Source organism: Erithacus rubecula (assembly GCF_903797595.1).
Source record: "Erithacus rubecula genome assembly, chromosome: 2".
Lineage (NCBI taxonomy): Eukaryota > Metazoa > Chordata > Aves > Passeriformes > Muscicapidae > Erithacus > Erithacus rubecula.
Window position 1 is genome coordinate 18,992,156 of NC_136685.1, and position 12,883 is coordinate 19,005,038.

Below are 12,883 nucleotides of genomic sequence, written 5' to 3' on the forward strand. Positions count from 1 at the left end.
CTGAAAATCAACTGGAGGGCTTTGTAACACTGTAAACCTGGACAAAGTGCCCAGTTAAAGTAATACATAATATGTAGCACTGCAACTGAATCAAAAGATGGGGTTTGCTGAGACAGTCCTCATGGAAGTGGAAAAGGGCTTAACATCTGGTTTTGCTTTCCTTTCAAGAACTTGGGTGTACATTTAGTACTGAAATATATTAAAAAGGGTAGTTCCTGAAATCATAGAGGCCTTCCTTAGTATTATCAATGTACCTTGAATACATTTTCCAGGTGACTGAAAAAGGTAAAACATGGTACACATTTTTAAAAAGGGTGGAAAGGAGGGCACCAGGAACTACACACCTGTCAGCTCCCCTCTGTGCCTGGGAAAGTCATGGAACAGAGATCCTCCTACAAACTCTACTAGTAGAGGGAGTAGGGAGCTGATGTGAGACAGCCAGCATGGCTTCAACAGAGGCAAGTCCTGCATGACCAATCCAGTCCACTTCTGTGATGGAGTGACTGATGGAGTGCACAAGGGAAGGGCTACAGATGCCATTTATCTGGATTTCAGGTCACTTCCAAGCCAAGCCATTCTTTGATTTTGAAATTGCCTTAAATCTACAGCTGCTATAACAAAACAGCCTTCAGTTGTTCCAGGAATAAAATAATTCTTTGCCTATAAGTGAATGTAGAATAGAATAATGCTGCTTATGTCTTCTCTCCCTCCTCAGAGTAGGTTTGTTTAACTGAGCACAAATGTGGGGCATTTAAAGTTTTATCCCAGTGACAGTGAAACTCATGTGATGCAAAAAGTCAAGCCTCACTTCCTTAGTCAAGAAGAAATGATTTGCAGGCTTCAGTATTGAATTTAAATACTTGAGCATCTTAAGAAGTTTTTATTTAGGAAGTAGAGAAATACAGATGATTTTGTTTGCTTGTCCAAAAACAAGCCATAGTTATTGATAAAGAAACAGCTAAACAAGAGATTATTTGTTCTCAGTGTGATTTGCTGAATATCATGTCTCATGACCTTTGATCAGATGAGCATTATTGGGGATTATTTGGATCAATGGTGGCATATGACATACTTCAAGTATCTGTACAGAATATATCTGATTATAGTAGATTAGTACCTGTAGATGTAAAATATCAAATCTACTGTGCATATTTAGGCCTTCATAAACATCTGTTCAGTGAGATATGAGGTTGTTGTTTTGTGCATGCAGAGGGTTTTTGAGATGAGTTTACATTTAAAGAAACAAAATTAAAAAGGCCATTAAGGAAATTAGTAGTTTAATGGGAATAGGACATTTGAGATTTCACTTGTAAGGCTTGGTTGAACAAACACTTGGTTTGTTATTTGTCCAGAAACAACTAAAATTAAATTTGTAAGTATACGTCTGTTCTGCTGTAGAAGCTGAGATAAACCCCATTTTTCTTAAGCTAAAAGCTGAGAGATGAGAGCTAAGAATATTGAAAGTGAGCACATTGGGTAGAGAAAAGAGCTCATCTTTATACTGATGTGATTCAAGAACTGAAATTTTTTTTCATGACTTAGTATTTAGGAAACAGGCTACTATTTTTCTATCTAAATGGGAGTTGCTTGAAGACTTTTTCTAAGTAACCATTAGAATGTGTAGTATTTTGTTGCCATATGAGAGTTGAAACTTAATTTCTGCAGTCACAGTGTATAATACACTACAAAATGTTCTTTACTCCATTTTCCCTAGTCCTCACTGGCTGATGTTTTGTCTTGTCACAAGAGAAGAAAGCCATGAAATCTTTTAATTTACTGACCTCTTATTCTCTGTAATTCACATGGCACTTTCTTTTATCCTTTCTCTGACTTTCCTTACTTCATTTCCTTCATAAGCTTTTAAACAGATCATTTGCCACTTTCCCAAGATGCTGCTGTTTTAGGCCTAATCAGGCTTTTGGACATAGTCAATGGTAAAACCTGAGAATGGATATTGCCCAATAAGGCCCAATAAGTGAATCTCAACATTATAATTTTTATTTCTGCTTATCGTGACATTGTAACTTGAATAACTTAGTAATTTGACTTTTGTGCATCCTAGCTGTGAACATGAACTCAACATCACCTTTGTGGATCTAAGCTGAAACTTTGGGCCAATATTACCTAAATTTGTTAGAAACCATTTACAAATGGTAAAGCCTTGAAATTCAGACACCATCAGATAATGGAATATTATTTGCATTTAACTTCTTCATCGACAAAATATTTGAAAGTATACATGTTCAGTGAACTATACATAATGACATCTTAATCTCCAAGATGCCAATTTTCAAAAACTCATATAGAATGAGATACTGCCTCTGCCATGATCTCATTATTGTATGTGGTCATAAAGGGGACATTTTGAGGTAGTGATGTTTAAATATTTAATGACTTTGGAATTTTTCATTCTTTGTTTACATTCCAGAAAGTAAATGACCCAGTCCTTTTTCATAAAAGTATTACATAATGTATGCAAGAGGTTTTTAAATTTGAGAAGATATTCAAAATGGTAGTCACAGCCATTGCAAACTATTTTCTATTGTATTTTCTATTTAAATAAAAGAATACTTATTTAAATAACAGAAAACTGATGCAGTTTTCATCATTTTCATTGCTTTCTAAAGTCATGAGTGGAAAAAATAGTTGTAAAAAGAGATTAATTTTTTATATGTGCATGTAGTAAAAAATGTAGAATTCAGTACTTTTTAAACTTGATGTCCTTACATATGATAGTATCTTTTTCTGTGTTTTCAGAGTTTAGTGAAAATTTGACTGCTATAACATAAATGAAATTGTTTCCATTGCATTGTTTCTAAGGAGACAAGTTTAGTTGCATAAAAGTATTCTTTCAGATACTGACACGACTTTGCATTTATGGAGTAAGGAATCACTGAGATGTGGTAGCTGTCTTATTTTTAGTGTAACATTCTGAAGGCATAAAAAAATAGGTTTTGACTATAAAAGCATAAGTCAAGCATATAATTGTCAAGAAAGAAAGATTTCGACCAAAGGCCAATGTTGGCAAACAAAAAGAAAAAAAGAAGGTGTGCTAGTACTGGATTACTTGGAGCTAGACATTATGAAAGTTATCTTAGCAACCAGGGGAATACAGCTTAATAACCTTCCCAGATGACTAATGGGGATAAAAAGAGAAGTGGCAAAAAAGGCAGTTTATTACCTCGCAACACACCAGACTCTGGCCTAGGTGTCAGAGGATGTGCTTCACTTAGTTATGAGCTGCTGGTCTCACCTGTATGGCCTTGCATTACTAGCCCATTCAGGTCATAGCCAGTGTCTGTCCCCTCTTACCAGGTCATACTGTTTATCTTTCAGGAGGATACTGATGCAGATACAATGGTTTTACTCAGTTCTTCTCTAAACTTGAGAGCTTTCACAGATGCAGAAGACTCTCATTGTTTTATCTCCTCTCTCTCTCTCTGTCCCAGGTATCTATCTGGTCTAGTTGCTTCTTTTTAGCCTTCCAACTCATAATATCTCTTCACAGTATTATCATCTCATCCTTCATCTTATGAAGTCCAAGGTTGATTGTATTGCTGTTACCTCATCTTCTTTCATTTTGTTTTGGAGTTCTTCATGTTCTTCACCTTCTTTAAAGCATTTTCTCTTGCTCCCAGTTCAAGCCATTGGTTCTATCTATGCTGATAAATTAGTCTTTGCTAATTTATCAGCATCAATAATGCCAGTGTGATTGGGCACTAGAACTTGGACTCTGATTTGGAGACATCTAGTTCAATAACATGGAAGGGAGCCATTCACTGATGTAAAAGTAACTGTTACTTCCAAGTCTCTGCTGACTTGCTTGTATGCTTGTATAGTCACATATTAGAAATTGCATTCCTTCATTTTGTGTGTAACCTGATAGATTAATATTCATCTTCTGTTTTCTTTGGTAGTACTTATGATCCCTGAATTCTATTGCTGGGCTATGTCTGTAATCACCTTTACAACTGTATTTTGGGTGTCTCACTGAGAAGTCTTCCTTATTCAGCCCTCTATTTTTCTGCTAAGTTTTCCCAGCTAGCTATCCTTTGGTGCTTTTAATTTGCTAGATAACATTTTCTGCAAAGAACTATTTCCATTTCTCCTTTACTCAGGTATTCTTTTGTTGACTAATTAAGAATTCAAGATAAAATTGTCAAATAGAATCTGAAACTCCTTCTTGCTGATCACTGCACAGCTCATGTGTTCTTCAACTTGAATTTCTTTAGAAGTTTTCATTTTCACTATAGGAGCAATGAGACCTATAGATGTTCTCTGAGCACTCTTTTAAAGATGCAACCTTTTCTTTCTGACTCCACTTGCATCCATGCTTTTTTCCAGTTATGATTCAATTGTTGCAACATCCTTCTCTCTGACCTTTGCAAATTCAATATTTCTTTACTGTCATCTAGATTCAGTTCTTGTTTGAAAGTTAATTTCCTGCCCTATCATTTTGTCCATCTTTTACATTCCCCCACTGGCATTCGTGTTAAGTGTGTCTTTGAGCTCAGACAGAACTAAAGCACCCTCTGACAGATCTAGCTTTCATGCCAATCTGGTTAGCATCACAGGTTTAACTTAGTGGTTCACCCACCTACTTCAAAGTTGAGCTTTAACCATTTCTCTGCCTGCCTTTAGGCATCATCATGGCTCAGTGCTGCTGCATTTCTCAAGCCAGAAATTTAGTTCTTCAGTTCCTCCTATCATGAGCCCTAACACTCCAGAAAGGAGCTTGTCCTTGTCATTAGTAGTTACCCTGATGCCTTCAGAATTTATTATACACCATTTCTTTTGCCAACCCCTTGCCTTTCATATTCTAATGTATGATATGCTGCATCCAGCATAAAATGTTTCTCTCTGGGTTTTTTAGTCCTTATCCAAATCCTACCTGAAATAAAACTCAATAGACCTTTAGGCTTATTGAGTTCAAACAGAACCAGAAGCACTCCCCTACAGATCCACCCTTCATTTCAAGCTTTATTGAAGGCATTATAAAGGAGGAAGGGACTGTAAGACCTCTAGAAACAGTGAGTGCAGAAGCTAAATATCTGTTACTTTGTGGATTCCATACTAAGATTTTTGTTCTTCCCTTAAAGCTCGCTTTGACTGTAATGCAGTAACTCACGTGGCTCAGAATAAGCCATAAGACAATTTTTTCTCTTTTCTGTCCTTCACATGTCCTGCAAGGAGCCAGTGTTACCTTTTACATTTTTAGATCTAGCTCCATCTGTTGAGGAACACAGCAAATGCTGACATACTCTTGCCATTTACTGCCTCATTTCATTTTTGATATTGCTTGTCCACCAATGAATCTTTCTCTTCAGACCCTTATTTTACTGAACTCCCATCTCAGAGTTGCTCTGTCAGTCCTAGGCTAAACTGATTTGTTTGTGTGCCAGTGCAACTCCCTACAACACACTGATCCATATGTTGACAAGAAGGCCCTGCCAGGAGGTCACATCCTCAGAGAGATGTGGGTCCCTATGAGGTGTGCTCCATGCTGGCACTCCCCTAGCTGGATACAGGCTAGTCAGTGTCTGACAGGAAATCTGCTCTGTCTGGCCTGACCATCAGGTGATGCTGACAGTGTGAGTTGCTTTAGTATTGTATTGGGTTTTGATTACAGCTGTTCTAGTCCAAACTCCCTACAATTACAAATTTTCATGTTCCTTTAATACTTTCAGGTAGCTATTTGAAAAGTCTCTTTGAAGTGTTTCACCAAATTGCAGAATGTCTGAGGTTAAAAAAGGCTTCTAGATATCATCTGGTCCAATTCCCTTGCTCAAGCAGGACCAGGTCTGTGTAGCTTCTGTATACCTCCAAATGAAACTCCATCACATCTTTGGGAAACCTACCTAGTCACTGTTAGAATAAAAAAGTGTTTCCTGATGTTCAGTCAGCATCTCCTGTATTTCAGTATGTGCCCATGCTGCTGGACATCACTGGCTATTTTTACTGTCTGTTTCTGCCTATTTTTACTGTGCCTTCAGATATCTATAGATGCTGATAAACCTTTTATTCCCTAGGCTGTCTCAGCCTTTCCACATAGGAGAGTTGCTCCAATGGCAGCTTCTACATGGCTGGATTGTCTCCTGCATGTCCATGGTTCTCTTGTACTGAGAAGCTCAGACTGGACTGCAGTCCAGGTGTGGCCATGCCAGTGCTGAGTAAAGGAGATCACCTCCTTTTCCTGTTGTCAGTACTTTGCCTAGTGCATCCTAGGATACAGTTTGCCTTTTTGGCACAGACTCATGTATAGCCCTTGAATTAAGCTAATGGTTGTTTTCCTCTTTAACATGTTTGGTTGGAGCCTGATAATAGTCTTCCTTTTTAATATGATCATTTGAGGCAAACATCCTTCAGGCATTTTAGTGTAACCAATAAATGTATACACACAGTATTTACACTCACAGTGGTATCTTAGCAGATGGTGTTGTCCAGACCATTTTCTAAGGCTGGCATTAAAATTTCCTGTCAAGTGAAGAAATGTTAATAGCACCAACTATAATTTTTTACTATGATTTGGAATGGACCCAGTAGTTGACCTAGTTCTTTGGATTCTTTCCTGAACTCTGATTATAAACTCTATACTAACCTTTTCCAAGCAAAAGCCCATCATGGGTAAAGAACCAATATTTGTCTGTTCACTGTCAGTTATATCTTTCATACTAAACCTATGAGCAATTCCTGATCCTTTCAGTGCCTCTGAACAGTGTACTAAACCTTTCTGACACTTGATATGTTTGTTTTCAAAAGTGCAGATTTTTGCATCTGCTTGATCTGTTTGTTGTTTTCCATCATTTGGTCTGTTTGTTGGTTTTATCTTACTTCTGCACAAACAGGGTCTTGGCGTTGCTTAGTTTTCTAAGTCTTCATTTAAGCAATGAGAATTCTATTAAGCTTGAACAGCTGATCCCAACTGTAAAGGGATATCCCACAGTCATGCTCAGTATATAAACCTGGGGAAAAGCTGTCTGGGGGGTCCCTGCTTAGGAACAGGCTGAGCATCATCTGGTTGGTGGTGAGCAATTGCTGTTCAATTGCATCGCCTGCTTTCTTGGGTTTTATTTCTCTCTCTTCTTGTTATTTTCCTTTTAATTAATTTTAATTTTAAAACATTATTTTATTTAAATTATTTTAATGTTCTGATCTCAACCCATGAGTCCATGAGAGTTTTTTACTTTAACCCTCCAGTTCTCTTTCACATCCCACTGAGGGGCTGGAGAGTGTGGTGTGAGTGGCACTTAGTTGCCATTTGGCATCAAACCATTACATCAGTATTACATCAGATGACCCACAAAATCATGCTAGCTCTCAAATTACTGACAATTAGTGAAATTTGCAAAGTGGATGTTTAGCAATCTCACCACCAACCTCAAGTACATGAAACTTATTTTGGTTTTATTTCTGTGGCCATGGCCAAAAGAAGCACATCTTCTGCAAGATATTCAGTATCAAACATATGATGGCATCTATGCAAGTAAAATTAAATTTGGGGCCCACAGCTGAACAGTGTTTCAACTATTTTGTGTTCCACCTTAGATCTGGGTTTTGAAAGTGTCAGAAGCTCGAGCCAAAATGGTTACAAATGGTTTTTCTTCTCTAAAAACCAATCTTAGAAACAGCCTATGGCTTTACTAATATTTTATAAGCTCTCATTGGAATGTGAAGCTAGTGACTACTATATCTGCTAGTAAATTAAAAAATGTGGAGGCCTGGGCCCAAGTATTGTAACTCATTTATTTATGTGGTTGGGTTGTTAGAAAGTGCCCTGGCATTATTCTCACCTTGCACTTTCCCAAATAGTTCCAAGATGTGGTTTGGTTGTCACTCCAGTATAGGAACCGGTGGGCAGTTTGCATGTGCCTCATCTCTCTGGTCAGTGTTTACTGGTATGTGTGTGGCCATTGTGTGCCAGCTGGCCTTGGAGTCAATGACTGGCACTCTTAACTGAGTCACAGAAATGTAGACAGTGTTGTTCTGGAGCAACTTTTTAAAAAATAGCTTTATTGCTCTTTCATTCACTCTGGGACTGTATTGTAACACACCCAAGAGGCCATAAATTCACTCTAGTTTATACCCCACCAAGTTTTCTATCCATAGCAGTGGTCCTTCACAAAATCTTCAAATCACTATGGTATGTAAAGATAAATAAAATGGAAGGATATTGTGGTCAAGGAAGTTTGTCATCAAGCACATGCCATACCTGTGTATGCTGGAGCATTGAATATATATGCTGACTACTTTGGTTGGTTTGTCTTCAACCAAAATGTCTATATCTCTGTTTTGACCACTGTGTTTGTGGAAGTGTGTATTCAAATAGCAATAACAAATAAAGATTTTCCACAGTGTAGTTTGTTTTTCTTGCAGTGTGCATACTCATGAATCTCAATTTTAGTATCATATGCTATATGTAGCACTGTAGCACCATCTTGTGTGAGCTGCAACTGTTGTTTCTGTATATGCATTCAGCAATCTTCATGTGGAATATAGCAATTGTATTTAAAATCCTTCTATATAAAACTGAAAATGGGCAATGAGAGTAAAAAGGAGATCCTCCTTATAATCTGTGTGGTAGATTTCGTAATGGTGCACTCATTTAAGGTACCTCATTGTTGGGATATTCCATATAAATATGAAGCATGGGATGCTGAACTCTGGAGGCAAAAAAAATATGCATTTTGTCTGCATTGTGCTACAAAACTACAGAATTAAAGCTGGGAAATTGGAATCTTTATGAGAAATAAAATGAAACTAAACTATAGTATGGGAAAAGGCTGCTAGGGAAAATTAAGTAGAAATGCCTTTGAAAGAGCTGACAGAAGTAAAGATGAAAAATGCTTTTAAATGACTGCAAGGAGCAAATGATCTTGGGCCACAGTATTTTCTGACTATTCTTCTATTAATGCTAGGAGTAAAAAGTTGATGTTTTATTTCTATGGGTTTTTCTATGATTTCCTTAATCAAAATATCTAGCTTCAAACCATACTGTGCATGAGAGCATATATCATGTATCATATCATATCAATCATCCCAGATGCATCAAAAGCTTGAATTCTTGGTGGAAAATCATGTAATTGCTGAATATTCAGTCTGTCAGAGTTTCAGATGTGACAGTTAAAGAGCTATTTAGAAAAGCTGCAATGTTGCCTTTTTCATAACAGTAACTAATAGAGATATGGACCTGATAAATTTGGTTTTATTTTCACAGTAAAAGAAATAGTGTTGTATACAACCATAGGTCATGATTATAGATATCAGGAGAGAGGTATTGTGTGATCAAGAAAGATGGCATTTGACTTCTCTGCAATCAAATCTCCATCAGCTCATGGACAAATAATTTTCTGTTAGTCTTTGGTGATTGTTAAAATTGCATATCATGAAGAAAAAGCACTAACCTGTAGAATGAACATATATATATTGACAGGTGCTGGGGGAAAAAACTCTGTGCTCTTTATGTATACATTTGTGGTCTATTATTCTTTGTTCTCTTTGGCTACACTTTGTGTTTGTGAGCCTTAGGGAATTTTTTTTCCCTTTTTATTTTGAAATTATAAAAGCAACCAAAAGAAAAAAATCTGTGGGTATCAGTTGCTTAAGACAGACTCTAAAAGCAACGTAAAAAAGTTGTTTCAATGCTTCTCTCACCACACTTTGTAGCTCTTTGCTTGCAATGTATATAGACTAGTGAGAGGTTTGGATTCAGTTTTGACAGCAGCAGTTTTGACAGCAAGAAGGTGCAGCTAAAAGCCTTTAATCTAGCATGCCTGAGCATTTATGCAGCCATCCTGTCCATATTAGCAATACATCCTGAAATCTCTCCACCTGACTGTGTAAACATTATTTCCTCTTAACTAATCTTCCAGTTTTCACTCTTAGATTCACTCATGTGATTTAACTGTTTTCTAAATCTACATTAACCTAAAGCAACTACTTCCTATAGTTCAGACAGTTAAAGGAAATGAGAAAAAATATAATTATTGTTAAATTTAAGATACTAGGATCAGAAGTTCAGTGTTAATAAACATTGGCTAAATAATAAATATTAGCTAAATTTTTTCTACAGAAATGGAGGATGGATAATAGTATCCAAGATTTTGATAGATTCAAAACTTTTTTAGAAGTCTCATGGCATGATTCCAGCCCCAGCTGAGGACTGAAAGAGTTATGTAAGAGACTGGTGTAAAGAGAATAAAATTCATTTGTATATGTGGTCATAATACCACTATACAAACCAAGTCACTTCCAGGATATCAAACTATAATCAGTTCTTTCCACTGGCACATTTTATGTGTACTGTTTAACATCTGAGATATGCCAAAATCCCAGGCACTCCAAAACCTATGGAACAAGAAGGGAAGTGCTATGGATATTTTGTATTTTGCCATCCTATACCCTGATTTTTGACTAAAAAAATCAAATTTTCTCCTGTGAATTTTGCAGTTTCTACGAAGAAGCTGTCACAGAGAACACAAACCAAAACTCAGACCTGAGCAGTGGCTCTGATAGCAATCATTTAGGAAACATTAGTGCTTTCTTCAACACACAACTTTTGTTCCCACTGTCTCAGAGCATATGAGACATACAGAAAAATGGCTGACCTTTACTTTGTATAGAGTATTATTTTATTAAATAGACTGTGCTGATAGGCTATAATTCAAATTTCAATCTCCTAAGATTATAGTGGAAGTGGAGGGGATTTTTCATCATTGGTTTATATGCTCATTTAGATTATTTTAGGGGCTCTTTTCACTCTTTTCTACTGTCATTTAAGAATATTCTATTTAAGAACTAGTGTGTGTGGGCACTAGTAATTTCATTTTAATAACTTCCTTTTTGTTTAATTTCTTTAATTTCAGATAACTCTCAGAGTGATCCAGTAGAAGTGACTGCACTTTATTCATTTGAAGGACAACAGCCAGGTGACTTGACTTTCAAAGCTGGAGACAGAATCACAGTGACAACTAAAACAAATTCCCAGTTTGATTGGTGGGAAGGAAGTATAGGAGGAAAAACTGGCATCTTTCCAGCCAATTATGTTGCCATAAGTAACAACTAAATTTGTACAGAATAAAATGTTGAGGTAGTAATATATTTACACTGAAAAATATATTTTAACTTCTCAGATTTTATTAAAATGAGATTTTTGATCAATACTATCCTAACCAAAACATATTAAATGCTTTGTATGACCATAACTATCCCTTGAATTTATTTCTTAAGTAAAGAGTAGATGATAGTCAATTTATGAGTGTTTTATTTTTGAGGAAGTTGCCCCATAAAAAGTAATCCAACTTGTGTATAGTTTCAATTCTGTCTTGCTGTATAGATTAATTTTTTACACGAGGGAAAAATTTGGAATGGTTTGGAATGAGATATGCTGAAAAAAAATGTTGATTTCTATTAAATTGTAATTTATGGTCTCTTTCCTTAATAAATGCTCTTAAATTTGCTTCAAACCATGTCTGAGTCAGAGTTGTTTATTTAGTAAATACAGGTGGTTTTTCACAGGTGTGGTAGATAAAAGTGCCTTCATACTTGGTTTTAAAATCACTCTAGATATTGCAGGGTTTTAGTAACTACTTTATGTCTGGTCTGTAACTGTTCTCATTGTTAGGCCTACAAAGATCTTTTTTAAAACAACTCTGTGGCAGTTAAACAGTTCAGCTTCTCTGATAGCTTGTCTTATACTGCCCTCACCTTAGGAGAATTTAAGCACTTCTGGAAATTTGTTTAGTAAAATGCATGAATAGTCTCTCATAGAACATATAGGCTTATCCTTGATTCCTGTAGGAACTTGTTCCACAGATCTCTCTATCCACAAGATAGAGACATTTCTGTTTCACAAGTGAGCTTGAATTCTTCCTGCTTCTTCCCATTCAAAACTTTTTGAATGTTTAATCTTTAAGGAAAGAGCAACATAAACTAAACTACAGAGTAAATAGAATGTATTTATAATAGTAAAATAGGGAAGATGTTTCTGTAGGGTAAATATGGAAGTAATGGATAGCAGTATCATACTCAGATTTCAATTTCATTTTGAGTATATTTGTAAATCAACTTTATTTTACAGATACAGATGCTGCCTTTAAAGTTGTTTTGACAAATCAGAAGAGGACAGAATGAGACTTGCAGTTTTTTTGAACCAGTTTACTTCCCTTCTCAATGCTGAATATGATGAATTTGCCTCTTATATGGAGTTAATGGCAATATGATTATTATGCTCCATCAGTCTCATCTTTTCCCCACTTGAAAATATATTAAATCCTTGTTTCTTCTATGAGGACCAGAAATTTAGTATGTGTGATCTTTCCAGCAGCCAAGTTATAGGTGATCTGTTATGATCCACTAATCTGTCAGGTAATCTTTAGCTTTAAGTTATCCCATCAGAATGATAAGGCTAAGCTTATTGTAGATGAAGACTTAGCATTAGGAAGTCATTCAGTTCTACTCATTGGCAAATGTTTCTGTATTTCTTTCCAACTGGGCCAAAATATGTTTTGATAAATAAACTCAAAATGAGAGAGAAGAGACTGAATCCATAGTCAAATGCATTTACAACCTTTCAGTGAAAATCCTTCATATGCTTTGCCTCATAATTTAGACAGAAATCTGTCTTCAAATAGATACCACTGCCATCTGTTTATCCATACTGTTTGCACGTGTTTTTTGTAAATATTTTCCAGCTAGTGGGAAGGGTTATGCAACCTCATATATCTGCAGTGGAAATGCTAATATGTGCCTTTAGAAGGATTGTTGTAGCATCTGCCAATATGAGCTGAGAAAGCAGGTTCTGTGCTTACCTGTGTTTGCTTCCTAAGCCAGAAAACACCAAATGTGCTACTATCAGGACTCATGAACAGGATTTATAATAGTGTGA

General features: G+C 36.2%; 1 protein-coding gene across 3 annotated transcripts in view; it reads left to right on the forward strand.

The window, feature by feature from the left end:
- The window catches only part of SH3YL1 (SH3 and SYLF domain containing 1), a 45,094-nt gene extending 33,635 nt beyond the window's left edge, over positions 1 to 11,459 (forward strand). Inside the window, exon 10 of one of the 3 annotated variants that reach the window (XM_079325676.1) lies at positions 10,863 to 11,348. In XM_079325676.1, coding sequence (XP_079181802.1) covers positions 10,863 to 11,062 — 200 coding nt within the window. In that variant the 3' untranslated portion in view covers positions 11,063 to 11,348. Of the gene's footprint in view, positions 1 to 10,862 lie in introns of all 3 variants that reach the window. The other 2 variants (XM_079325677.1, XM_079325678.1) reach the window with 2 other exon arrangements.
- The last annotated feature ends 1,424 nt before the right edge of the window (positions 11,460 to 12,883 follow it).